This window comes from Annulohypoxylon maeteangense (genome assembly GCF_022496945.1).
Source record: "Annulohypoxylon maeteangense strain CBS 123835 unplaced genomic scaffold GGS22scaffold_19, whole genome shotgun sequence".
Lineage (NCBI taxonomy): Eukaryota > Fungi > Ascomycota > Sordariomycetes > Xylariales > Hypoxylaceae > Annulohypoxylon > Annulohypoxylon maeteangense.
Genome location: NW_025953266.1, coordinates 56,768 through 69,742, shown reverse-complemented (window position 1 = coordinate 69,742; position 12,975 = coordinate 56,768). Strand labels below are relative to the sequence as shown.

The window sequence follows — 12,975 nt, the reverse complement described above, 5'->3', positions numbered from 1 at the left end:
CACGTAAGTCTTCTGCAACGCGCAAATCCTGTGACTTATTGGGTCCGGTAGAACTTCTTGTACAGCAGGTGCAGCAGAAGGTTGACGTTGAGTTTCAAGTTGCCCTCGAACACGTTCATGAACTGGTGCGACTCGAACTGCGCTTGTAGAAGATCCTCGATCGGTATAAGGGCGCTCGCACCCGGAATCTGGATGTGCCCGCGGCTGCCTTCCATGTTGAACACGCCCACCTCGTCACACGAGATCGTGAGGTTGATATTGCTCCAATCCCGCTCCGACACGCCTTGCCATGCCACAACGACACCCTTCTCCGCGAGAGCCCGCACGCTGTACTTGTACGAGCCAAACTTGGGAACTCGGCCGGAACGCTCAAGCTCTCGCTGGTGGTTGTATTGCTTGGTAAACGGGAGAAGGAATCGCTTTTTCCTGTTTCAATCTTGTTAGCTTTGAGTCGTACTAGACCGTTTGCGGTTATCTTACCCTTTGTTCTTCTGCAGCGTAGCCATAGCCTGCTCGATGTAGTCGTCGTAGCTCTTGCGCTGCTGTTCCAGGTACTTGGCCTTCTCGTGCAGATTTCCGAGGGTCAGTCGCACCCCTTCCAACTCTCGCTGCCGTTGTATCCTACGGCGGCTCTTTGTGCGGATGTCGAGTGCGATAGCGTTCAAGATGTCCTGGTAGTAATTCTTCTTCGTAATCCGCCCCATATGTTCCAGGTGCATGATATTCTCCAGAGCATTGCGCTTCATGTCGTAGTATGACATCCGTGTTACGTCGACCATGTTCACGTCCGAGTACGCTCCCTTCGTATTGTTGCTAGATGAAAAGTCGTCTCGTAGAAGCGTTTGCCATTTTATCTCGTCTTCTTGGGTGGGTGGGCGGACGAGAATTTGAAGAAGATCGGCGCCCGTCTGTACACGAATAATGTACAAGATGCAGCGCTTGGTCTCCATAAATAGAGCTTTGACGTCGGCTTCCGGATCTTCGACATCATGAAGCTTCGGGGTGAGGAACATCTGTATATCGGACGAGCTAGCTGCGTTCATTTCATTCTCGTTGCTCTTCGCGCTTCCTAGATCTTGTAAGATCTCGCGAAGTACGTCATCGCGGTTAGGGCAGACCGAAGACATCTCGTTTACGACAAGGGAATGGATGGCGAAGATATCCGTCATCTTGATGTAAAGAGTCGGCCTGTTCTTGGCGTAGAGGTCGTTGAATTCATCAATGTCGAACGTGCTCTCAGCATCGGCAACGGAGATCAGGTTAGTTGTAATATGGTTAAGTCGCTCCATCGAGTCCGCTACGAAGGCATTGAGAGGTTGTAAGTAGATGTTCTCGCCGCCGAACGGACGTCCGGACGAGATTTGACCGAGAACCTTGGCGACCTCGCCTAGGTTGCGCTTTTGGAGAGGGCTCAGAGTCTTCTCAATGACACCCACCTGTTCGGGATTGACTAATGCTGGCTGGAGATAGAACCGCCAGACCCAGTTTCCGACGATTTGGAGGATGTGGTGCTGAGGCTCACGCTGGAAACGTTGGCATAGCGCCTCAAACATTTGTTGGCAGATAAACCGTAGACCGTAGGGCATCCGGGGTAGCAAGTCTTCTAAAGCGAGGAAGAACTGGTCCGAGATCTCTCTGAGGTCTCTGAGATGGTCGATGAATAATTCGCGTGTCTCCGGGTCTTTTATCGCCAGATCTCGGGAAATGTCGAGTGGTCTCCGGCTTGGGTGTCCAGTGCGAAGCTCTTCGTTATTTATAGCAGATCGGTAGATTTGCATTGGGTCGCTCTCTAGATCTAAGGCTGGATCCTCGATGATGTTGTCCCGTATTAATGGGCCAAGTAGATCCCGAAGATACTTCCTATCTCGTGGCGATCGAGAATAGTGGCCCAGAAGCTTGGACCAGAAAAAGTTACCACGAAGATACTCTTGGATAGAAGTGCAAGCATCAACCTCTTCTCGTATCGACCTTGTGATGAGCTTCAGCAAGTAGTATTCTTCTCTTCTCTTTTGTGCATACCCAAAGAGCCCCATCATAAGAAGCTCGATGCGCTTGCATTCCTTTTCGGCTGTACCCAATTCTCGGAATCTTCTGAAGAGTCGTGCTAGATACTGTGGTTGGGTTTGAAGGTTGAAGAATAGTTGTTGGTAGGATTCTAACTTCTTTCTCGAGCTCTTGTTTAAGGCCTTCAAATCGAACTGGTTGGCGGATGCAATAGAAGCATTGGCTAAAAGATTGCTAGTGTGTCCGCCGAAGGTATTCTGATGCCGGACGACTTCATCAAGTGTAATCTTGTTCTTCACCAGAAGAGCAATCTTGATATCCAATTGATCAATGTACTGCTCAAGCATTTCATTCTGCCTGACTTGCTGGACAACCGTCTTTCGTAATCTCTCAAACTCGACCTCCTCATTGAAGTCGAAGTCGCTATCGTTGAGCAAATGGACAAAGTTCTTCACAGCTCCAACAGGAGGGTTTTTTCCAGTCGTGAGACTTTTGTATGCTTCACCCTGAAGCTTGCCGCGGACGAAACTTTGGATCTTGACCACCTTCTGCATATTTTCTTCGAAATGCCTCTTCTTCTCTGCGAATTTCTGTCGGACGATAAAACCTCTAGCGAAGGCTTGCAGCTCAACTACAGACTCTTCATACTCGTCGAGTTCACCTAGCAACATGCCCACATCGTTACGGAGGAGCATGGCCCGAGCGAGCGCCTGCAGTTCGATAACTTCATTTTCGTGGGACTTAAGCTCGTCAAGGAGCAAACAGTGTTGTTCCCTGGATAGATAACCACGAATCTTGGCCTGGAGATCTACAATGCTTGCCGTGTTGCTTTCTAGAGAGTCAAGATCGGTAGCGATGCGTTGTCGTTCAAGCATACCTCGGACTAGCGACTGAAGTTCGATTATTGAAGGTTCATTTTCATTCAAAGCATCAAGCTTGTCGGTGATATCCCGACGTACAGCTGCAGCTCGGATATGAGATTGTAATGTCCCGATGTCGGGGGTATGTTGCGCGAGCTCAGCTTTGGTTGTTTGAACGTTCTGTCGTAGCAAATTTCCACGGCAGAATGCTTGAATTGACTCCCACTTGGGTCCGAAGCTTGCGAGCGCCTCTTGTTGCTGATGAATCTGGTTTCTTGTTAGCATGGCCCTGGCAGCAGCCTGTAAGCCCGTAATCGCCTCGGCCTCCTCTCCAAGGAGGTGAAGGTCTTGTCCAACTCTTTCTCTTGCCAGCATGCCTCGTATCGCGGACTGAAGCTCCAATACGGGACCAGTCATGCGACTAGTCTCCTGCTGCTGGACATTGAATTTTTCGCGCGCCAGATAGCCTCGGAACACAGCCTGAATACTTCGCACAGGTCCATCCGCTCGTGATAACTGAGATCGAGTTTCTCGTACCTCGTCACGGGCTTTCATAGCCCGTATTAAACTCTGGAGTTTTGTGATATCTTTCTCCTTGCTCTTCCAGAAATTCTCCCTATTTGCCATCCTACTTCGGACCAAAAATCCGCGGGCGGCGCTCTGGAGGTTGACGGCGAACTTTCGCATCTCAAGTCTATAACCCATAACTTGACGAGTGAAATCTCCGCGAATGCGCGCCTGGAGATCGACGAGCCAATCCTCCGAGTCCCAAAGATGCTGCATGATGTTGCCAAGTTTCATTCGGAGTATAGCGCCTCGCATCTGAGCTTGAAGCTCGAGGACAGCGGCTTCGTTCTCGGACAGCTCACGATCAATCCGTTCCTCTTCGGTCTCCTCAGGTTCAGGTTCCGGTTCCACGCCAAAATCGGCACCCATGTTTCCGAAGGTGGGCATGTTGATGCCAAGCTTATCCAACCCCTTCTGCATAGCTTCGAGTTCGTGGTGCTCAAACTCTAACTGTCCAACTAGATTGCCTATCCTGAAGTCTACTATGCCTTTCCGGAATAGAAGCCAGCTCAGCGCATGTATGCAGTATATAACCTTGGGAATGTTCTTCTTCTCGTAGAGATCAATAAGCTCGAATCGGAAGAGATCAGGCAGCTCGACTTGGTCCAGGTATCTGAAGAAAGTAGCAACGTTATCCCAGTGGCGGGCTTGGAGTCGTGGATTTCGGAAGATTCGAGGTCGTCGACTTGGATTTAAGGCCTCCACCACCTCGGCTAGAGTAACGCCGTCTCTCAGCGCCTCTTCTAGTTCAACAATCGGCGGGATCTGCTGATGAATGACATCTTCGATCCATTCCTTGGCTTCACCAATGTGACATAGATACTCGTACGCCTGGAGAAATTGTCTCTGTTTGTCCATCCAATTCCGTCCTTCAAAGCCATAGCGATCGCCGCGCTGGCCATTCCTAGAGCCAGTCGCATTGCCCGCTCGTTGTAATCTCCGTCGACCACGTAGACCAACCACCTCTTGGGCTGGGGAAGTGATGGCAAACTCCTCGGCTGAGCTATCTTGAGCCAACTTGGATAAAGTGCGCAGTTGGTTGGTGGAAGAGCGACCCATCTGCTGTAAGTCAGGGGCAGCAAGGGTGGGATGATGGACCATAGCGTGGGGAGAGATCAGAGTGGGACTGGATGCACTTGGGCGAAAGGAATCGGATCGTGTGAGCACCATCGAGGTAGGCCGGGCATTTGGAGATTTGCTCAGAGGACTCGTAGGAGTAGGAGAAGGAGAAGGAGAAGTTCTCTCTTCAGAAATAGAAAGTCTGCCTATATCAAGGCTCTGTCCGCGGTCACGGTCATGGCGTTCGCGACGTGGTGGCGTTTTGTCTGGGGCTGGTCCCGAAGCAGGTGGCGGGGGGAGGGGACGTAAAGATTGCCGGGCCAAGTTGTACATATTTTCGGAATTCGCCTTGGGTTCATCATATACACTCGATCGTCGAGGAGGAGGAGGGGGCTGACGAATTACAGCTTCACTTTTACCACGTTTATGCGCCAATGTTGATGCGCCGTACCCATTCGAAGTCACTGAAGAGGTTGCGCTGGGTGGGCCGAAGTCATAGGAATCTGAATTGAAAGAATTGCTGGAATAGCCAGAAGAAGCAGAAGATGTGGTGGATAGTTGACGATTGACAGAGCCGGCAGTTGTGTAGTCAACAGTATATGACTGACGTAGGGGGTGAGGCTTGTACGACATTTCGAACAATGGGACCTATATGAGATGATGAGGATGCTCTTCGTCAAGTTGAGTGATGTCGCCGTCTGCTATTGAAGTCTGCATCACAGCTGCCCGAGCTGAGGTATATATCGAAAAGTGTCTAATTGTCCAAGTGTCTCAAATCGCACTGTACTGATGTACTCGTGTATTAGTGTATTCGTGTGTTCGTGTACTCGAGAGGTTTGTTTGTATTATTGCAAACGGTGTGGGCGATACCAAGTAGGCGGTGACCTGAATCGTCGGCGATTATTCCCATCCAGCCTTACCCAATCCTATTCATTCAATGTGAAGAATTGTAATATGAACGATGGTCGAAGGTAAAGAAGGGTTGAAGGTTGAAAGTCGAAGGTGGAAGTTGGTAGAAAATAATCAAATGGATGTCAACAAGAAAACATGTCTTGAAAACGTAACACAATATTCGTATTGGTGGCACGGATCCTTAGAAAGAAAAAGTGCGCGCTCTCAGCGCACTCATACGAATTAAAAGCAACCTCTCTATAATAAAGGAATGGGGAATGGAAGTTGTCGCCGTTGATGTTATCGGAAAAGGTTAATGTTGGAAGATAACATTCGTGTTTGTAACTGTAACGGTCAGAAATAAAGGTTGGCCAGGTTCAGCCTTATTTCTTTGATTGTTCTTTTTCTGTTTCTTTGGGAAGTGACGGAGCTGAGGGAACTCAAAACCGACCGATAGTTATCCTGTTTTCGGAAGTTTGTTTATTTATTTGGGTGGGGAGCAACCGGTACCCGAGCGGCATTGATCTTGCCCCTCACTAATCAATCACACTGTCACCACCGCCACAGTGAAACCTTGGAACTATCCTTGTACTCTCTCACCTGGAAGCCTAGACACAAAAGTCAAGCCACACGGGCCACAGCAACCAAAAGAAAACCAAACTAAAAAAAACTCACTTAGTGCGCTAAGCAGGACAAGCTAAGATAGAGTTTCTTAAAGTCCCTACCATTGGCTCTACAAAATGTTAAATTGGTCTAGTGTTAGTAAGGGACATACATTTTAATATTGAATTGCTTGGAGTATTAGGTCATGCATTAACAGAAATTGCCCCGCATAGTTTAATCTCTGCAGGGTCCCCGCAGGTGAACACAAAAAATTTTGGTGATCGTGGCTACGAACTTTTTTTCTTTCCTTCTTTTATTCGGGAAGAAGAACACTACATAACTCGTCGACAGGTCAATTCTATTTCTCGGCGCTTTCTTCGACCTCAACTCCTTTGGCTATTAGTTATTGGCTATTTACTTAGCATAATTCCTTATTGAACAAGTCAAAATGCCGTCTCTCAACGGATCTACTGCCGTCAATGGTAGCACCAAGTTCCTTGACTACAAATCTGCAGTTGAGACACTGAACGGATATCCTTCTCGTGATGGCCTTGGTATTGAGGATCTCATTGATACTAAGCAGCGTGGTGGCTTAACGTACAATGATTTTCTGATCCTGCCTGGCTACATTGGCTTTCCCGCCTCTGAAGTTGCGCTTGATGCGCCCATTACCAAGAGAATCACATTGAAGACACCCTTTGTCTCTTCGCCTATGGACACAGTCACTGAGCATGAGATGGCAATTCACATGGCTCTTCAGGGTGGTCTTGGTGTCATTCATCACAACTGCTCACCAGATGCCCAGGCCGACATGGTCCGCAAAGTTAAGCGATACGAGAACGGCTTTATTGTCGATCCCGTCGTTATTAGCAAGGGGACCACCGTCGAAGAAGCCAAGGCACTCAAGGAGAAATGGGGATTTGGTGGTTTCCCTGTGACTGGTAAGTTGATTATATCTTTAACATTTATTATTTCTTTCTTGTCTGGTCTCGTTCACTTTATCCTCCATTGGACCGGCCCAGAAGAAGAAAAAAGAAAGAAAAACTTCACATGATTACAAACCTAATTTTATAACTTTCGTTCCACCGTATAGACAGCAATGTCATGGGGATTCAATTATGCTCTTTATGATGATGTATATTCTACGAAAATTTCAAGTATTTATTTCTGGATTTAGGCCTTTGCTGACCAACAATCCATAGAATCCGGCAAGCTTGGCTCTAAGCTTCTCGGCATTGTCACGAATCGCGATCTCCAATTCGAGGATGATCTCAGGCAGACTGTCGACAAAGTCATGGTTACCGAACTAGTCACTGCTCAGCTAGGCGTTACTCTTCCCGAGGCAAATAAGATTCTTGCCAAGTCGAGAAAGGGAAAGTTACCCATCGTCGACAAAGACTTCAACCTTGTCTCCATGATTTCCCGCTCCGACTTGACCAAGAACCTACACTTCCCACTCGCATCTAAGCTCCCCGACTCCAAGCAACTCATTTGCGCTGCTGCGATCGGTACGCGACCAGAGGACAAGATCCGCCTAAAGAAACTCGTTGATGCAGGACTTGACATTGTCATCCTAGACAGTAGTCAGGGTAACAGCATGTTCCAGATCGACATGGTCAAATGGATCAAAAATGAGTATCCCGGCCTCGATGTCATCGGCGGAAACGTGGTGACTCGAGAGCAGGCTGCGAACCTCATTGCTGCTGGTGTCGATGGATTGAGAATTGGCATGGGTAGCGGTAGCGCTTGTATCACTCAGGAAGTCATGGCTGTCGGTCGTCCTCAAGCAGCTGCCGTTTACTCCGTTTCCGCTTTTGCTGCCAAATTTGGTGTGCCGTGTATCGCCGACGGCGGTGTCCAGAACGTCGGTCATATTGTCAAGGGTCTCTCCCTTGGCGCATCTACCGTCATGATGGGCGGCTTACTTGCGGGTACTACCGAGTCCCCGGGCACATCATTTGTGTCGCGGGAAGGCAAGCTCGTTAAAGCATACCGTGGTATGGGTAGTATCGACGCGATGCAAGACAAGAAGGCGGGTGCTGGTAGCAAGAACAGCCAGGCTAGCAACGCCGGTACTGCCCGGTACTTCAGTGAAGGAGACAGTGTTCTTGTCGCCCAAGGTGTGTCTGGTGCTGTGGCGCACCGTGGATCCGTCGGCAAGTTTGTTCCTTATCTAGCTGCGGGTCTCAAGCACTCGATGCAGGATTGCGGTATGCGAAGCTTGGAAGAGCTTCACGAGTGCGCGGCTAACGGAACACTCCGGTTTGAGGTTCGCACTGCGAGCGCGCAGCTGGAGGGTGGTGTGAACATGGAGAGCTATGAGAAGAAACTCTACGCTTAGTAGGCTTTGGTCAGCAAGCTAGGCTATTGGATCAGTTTGGACAATAAACAAATCTGAGCGGATGGCAATGGGCTATACAAGGAGTGATGGGTCGGAATCGGTTAGGACATAATGAATCTCTCAGATAGTCCTTGGTGCGGAAAACCAAAAACTAAAAGTGATACCTCTTGATAGCTTTTTATGCTTGATGATGAGCAAAGTGGCTTCGTCCCACTCATAGGCGTTTTGCGGCTCAGCAGGGGGCAGGTCATGTCGGGATAGGCGGGAGCAATCTTGGGATGGAGGGAGTTCATGTCACATTTTCACGGGCGTACGAGACATAAAAATGGGATTGATCAGTGGCGATGAATACAAAAAGCATTTGAATCATGATTTTTGAACATATATGTTTATTTGTCGGTGTATTGGCGATGATGAATTCCAATCTTCTATCAACCTTAAACCGAGAAATAGGATCTGCTTTACTTCTTCCAAGTTTAATGCAACCCCCCAAGCCCATTTTCTAGATCCGTAACGCCACCCATGATAATAATGGTGATGATGTAACCACTTGCATGTATCGTTATTTGATCACCCTCAATGAAGACCATCGCCTAGCCGTCCCCTCAATGATCTCATCGTGAGAACATTAGGTAGTTACTAGTATTAAGACGACCACCATAGCCCCCACACTCAGTTAACTGTAGCCGGGCTTCTCCTGGTCTCTACAGCCCCATAGCCATTACTATTCCTCGAACCCTCCGAAGATGGTGATTCTTGCCCCTGCGACTGCTCCAACACAACAATCGTGCTAGTCTGACTGCTCTCAAACCCATCATCCTCGTAATCTTCCGCAATCTCATCATCAACCTCTCCCTCTTCATCTTCGTCATCACTATCAACAGGCGTAACAGCCCCACTCGGCCCGTCTCCCTCGACAACCATATATGCGGGCACAGCACCTAACGTCGCAATACACGCCAACAGCCACCACGGCATACCGATAACATCATGTTTAACACCCCACGTGAACACCGACCCCGTAAGCGCAGGTCCGGTAGCTCGTCCCAGCGCACTAAACGTGGTCGCGAAGCCGTTCAGGGTGCCCAGAATACTCAAGCTCGGCGCGCTATTCGTTAGTAATATCGTGGTACACGGGAACCCGACGATGACGGCGAAGGTCTTGATCATGAGAATCAGACCTAGCGCGGCGTACCGCAGCATCGCGGGCTCGATGAGCACAACGAAGGGCGTGAGGACGTACACGACCGGGAAGACGACGACGCATGCCTTGAAGCAGCGCAGAACGCCGAACCGCTTGCAGAGGAGCGGGAAGACTAGGAATTGAACGAATCCCGATAGTACGCCTTCGGCGGCGAAGATGGCGCCGATGTGTGCGTGGTTGAGTCCAAAGCCGCCGCTGAAGCGGAAGGGGAAGGTGGTGTTTTCCGGGGTGTGCTCTTGGGGCGGGTAGTTGAGGAAAACGGGGAGGACTTGGTCGTAGGCGACGGCGTGGAGCGCGAGGAAGGTGTATGAGATGAGGTTAGTGGTGGTTTGGCGGCTGAACACTGCGCTAATTGGGAGGGGCTTGGGTTTTTCGATTCGCGTTTCGACGACGGTGGCTCGCGCGGTCTTCGAAGGGGCGGCTCCGCTAAGTAGTGGTGCAGTTACCTCATCGTCTTGAAGGGAGTATCGGCGGAGACGCTGGGCTCGTCGTCTGGGAGAGTGCTCGCGGAAGGCTTCCTTGATACGTTCACCAAGGACGAGACCCCAGTCGCGGGAGTGACGCTTGCTCTGAAGGGTCTCCTTCAAGAAGAGCATAGCCGTCGAGAGAGAGATCAGGAAGAAGATGGAGCCTATCATGTTAGGGAAGGCGAACGGGTATTTCTTGAAAAATGTGTTGTTGCCAAAGACTCCCGGCCATTGCTCTGCGGGTTTAGCGAATAGACCGCCGAATGCTGGACCGAATACAGATCCGACACTCCAGACTAGTGGCATGACGGAGAAGGCCTTCGGCTGGAGTTCTTTCTCTGTTACCATCTCCGCAACCATCGTTCGAATAATACCAACTTTCAAATAATCAGTCTCAGAGGCTTTCAAAGTAGTCCAGCCTCAAATACATACCGTTTCCGTTACCAGCTCCCATCATAGCACGCACGGCGATGGCCATCGGTAAACTCGTCGAGACACCCCACACCATAAAGCAGATCATCGTACATAGGAGACCGGTCATAATAGTTGGTTTCCTTCCAAATCTATCAGAAGCCCTACCCCAAAATATAGCGGTCAAGCTCTGGGCAAGCGAAAAGACAGAACTTGTGATGCCAGCCCATTTCGCGACTTCCTTTCTTTCAACACCGAAACTGGAGATCATCTCTGGTAGGTATGGGAAGACAGACGTGTAAGAGAGAGGCTCGGCAAATCTCGCGACAGCTAAAAGGAAAATTAGCTTAAGGTACGATAATGGGGTGGAATACCTGGTATATCTCCATCACCATGCCAGCCTTGATATAGCCTCTTCTAGACGCCTACTTCAACTATAATATGATCATTCACTTTGATGTGACGCCCTTGACGTCAGGTTCAACGAGTCATACAATGAACAAGTGACAAAATATGATGAATTCTAGTCTCTTCAAGACTCGGGTCCATTCCACATGCAAGAACCAGTAGTATATTGAACACGATATGTATGATGAGTCGTTTGAAACGGCCGTCCAATTACAATCACATCCTTCAAGTATACTGATATCGTACATCTATCCAGGGAAATCATGGCGTGAAATATTCATTAAACAGAGAGGAAACTGAGCTAGTAAGCAAAAGAGAGGTATGAAGCTCACCCAATATGGCCAATTGCTGGGCCGGCAATTTCGGTACATGGTTCTTAGGCGTCATTGTTGTCGATAAGATCAAAGAGCAGGTCGAAATGAAGGGTCAAGGAGGAATTTAGAGAAACGTAGATAGATAGCTCGTGTGTCTGGGCTCGTGAAGGTTGTGAAGGCCGTATACCCAGTCCAAACAAAAAGAACAAAAGCCAAATTCAAGATACAGCTATTACACCGAAACGGCGTATATATGTCTGAGACTGGCAAGGACTGTCTATGGCCAAAGGGAAGGACTATCAAGCAGGAAATGATAGTACCTAACGATTGTCCTACCAAGACGTTGTCCAACCAAGACGAAATAGAGAAGTTGGGAACAATTTCTTGTGAACTGGCGGGGAAACAAAATGATTATAAACAACGAAGGACGTCGAAAAATACTACGTGACGACACCCATATATCGTACCGAACATGTCTAGGCCCCGGGTTCATCGACGTGCCTGTCACCTTGCGCAAACCCTCCTTGCTACATGTGTGTAGGTATGTACCACAATATGCAAGTTCTGTGGACTAAGCCGAAGATAGCAGTAGGCCGGCTCTGAGAACGGATGGCCCGCCGTGTAGGTCGCTTCTGATTTGCGGCTTACCGCACCCAGACTCCCGCGTCTCTATCCAAGCGCGGTAGGAGTGGACCAGGCTGCCAGGCTATGTCTTTAAAGAGTTACAGCGGTAAGGCGTGATGCACGCAAATTTTTTTTACTCTTCCTTTTTTTCGACGATGAACTGGAACTTTGTCTCGTAATGGACTATCATCTTGATGACCCGCCCTCAGCTAGGAGGACAACGAATCGGATAGCGATAGAGAAGCAGAGTGGCTCCCGATACTGTTGCATGTTGCATGTTGTGCTGCAGCGACGGATTTTTCCAGTGAAACCCCAGATGGTACCTAATCAGCCCGAGTGCTCTCGAACAGGTGAGTCAAGGTGTGTCGGTAGAATAATGATGCAGGAGGGCGTTAGGAGGACATTAGGAAACCTTGCAAAAGTTATAAATGTCCGGTGTCGGACATCGTGGGACAGATATTCGTAGGTGTATTGGAAATTAGTTTGATGAGAGAAGGGCGAAATGGAAAGTCACACGCCAACGTCCAGCCTCCTGATCATGCAGAGACAAGGAAGAAGTTGAAGGGGTGATCTACGCTTGCTCGGATGCGGGATGGTCGTACTGCAGCAAGGCTTAAACATACCCCGTTCTTCTTAGAAATACGGAGATATGATTGGTTAGTATCTGCTCCTCCTCTGCTTCCTCTGTCTCCTCCGGCGTATGCCCCGCATGTCTATCGCCGAAATGGGCATAGACCCAGACCCCACTGTGCTTAAGCTCCCTTGAAGTGCGTGATGCGGCTTTCAAACAAGCTTACAGATCTTCTATATCCGTATCAAGTTTTTAATACATAGTCAGATAGTATGGGTAGGAAATCCTTACTTGAATTGTAATTGGTCCTGTTCAGGTGAGACATGTCTCTACTACCTAGTAACGTTGAGTCGTTGACGAAATCCGATGTAAGACAGCATCGCTTGGAAATTCGACATATCATTATTTCTTCTTTCGAGAATCCGTAGGGTGGCTGGGTGGGTAGTAAGTATATGGAAGTATGTAGATGTGTTTTAATGTGGAATCCAGTTACGCTTGATAAGGTCAATTGACAGTTATTCCAAAAAGAGTAGGTCGAATAGTTAAGCCAGGCAGCCACAATCAATTCTCGGGTTTAGCCACACATGCATCGACGAAGTATATTGATCTTAAAAGCAAAGTTAATTGGATGGATTGTAAAGGAAAGTGTTA

At 48.8% G+C, this 12,975-nt stretch overlaps 3 protein-coding genes across 3 annotated transcripts; 1 reads left to right on the top strand and 2 right to left on the bottom strand.

The window, feature by feature from the left end:
• Window positions 1-35: 35 nt before the first annotated feature.
• GGS22DRAFT_192061 (uncharacterized protein) lies at window positions 36-5,123 on the bottom strand (the record flags this gene model as incomplete). The annotated part of the gene is made up of 2 exons (XM_047965211.1): window positions 36-426; window positions 481-5,123. 2 exons carry the CDS (start codon window positions 5,121-5,123, stop codon window positions 36-38), a joined length of 5,034 nt encoding a protein of 1,677 aa, XP_047815264.1.
• Window positions 5,124-6,237: 1,114 nt separating this feature from the next.
• GGS22DRAFT_172138 (IMP dehydrogenase) lies at window positions 6,238-8,696 on the top strand. The gene is made up of 2 exons (XM_047962706.1): window positions 6,238-6,925; window positions 7,187-8,696. The coding sequence occupies exons 1-2, from the start codon at window positions 6,433-6,435 to the stop codon at window positions 8,323-8,325; spliced, it is 1,632 nt and encodes a 543-aa protein (XP_047815263.1). The 5' UTR covers window positions 6,238-6,432; the 3' UTR covers window positions 8,326-8,696.
• Window positions 8,697-8,910: 214 nt separating this feature from the next.
• On the bottom strand, window positions 8,911-11,304 carry GGS22DRAFT_57873 (MFS general substrate transporter). Its single transcript, XM_047967459.1, has 3 exons — window positions 11,148-11,304; window positions 10,429-10,737; window positions 8,911-10,373 (listed from the first exon to the last, which is right to left on the bottom strand). Exons 1-3 carry the CDS (start codon window positions 11,200-11,202, stop codon window positions 8,998-9,000), a joined length of 1,740 nt encoding a protein of 579 aa, XP_047815262.1. The 5' UTR covers window positions 11,203-11,304; the 3' UTR covers window positions 8,911-8,997.
• Window positions 11,305-12,975: the final 1,671 nt, after the last annotated feature.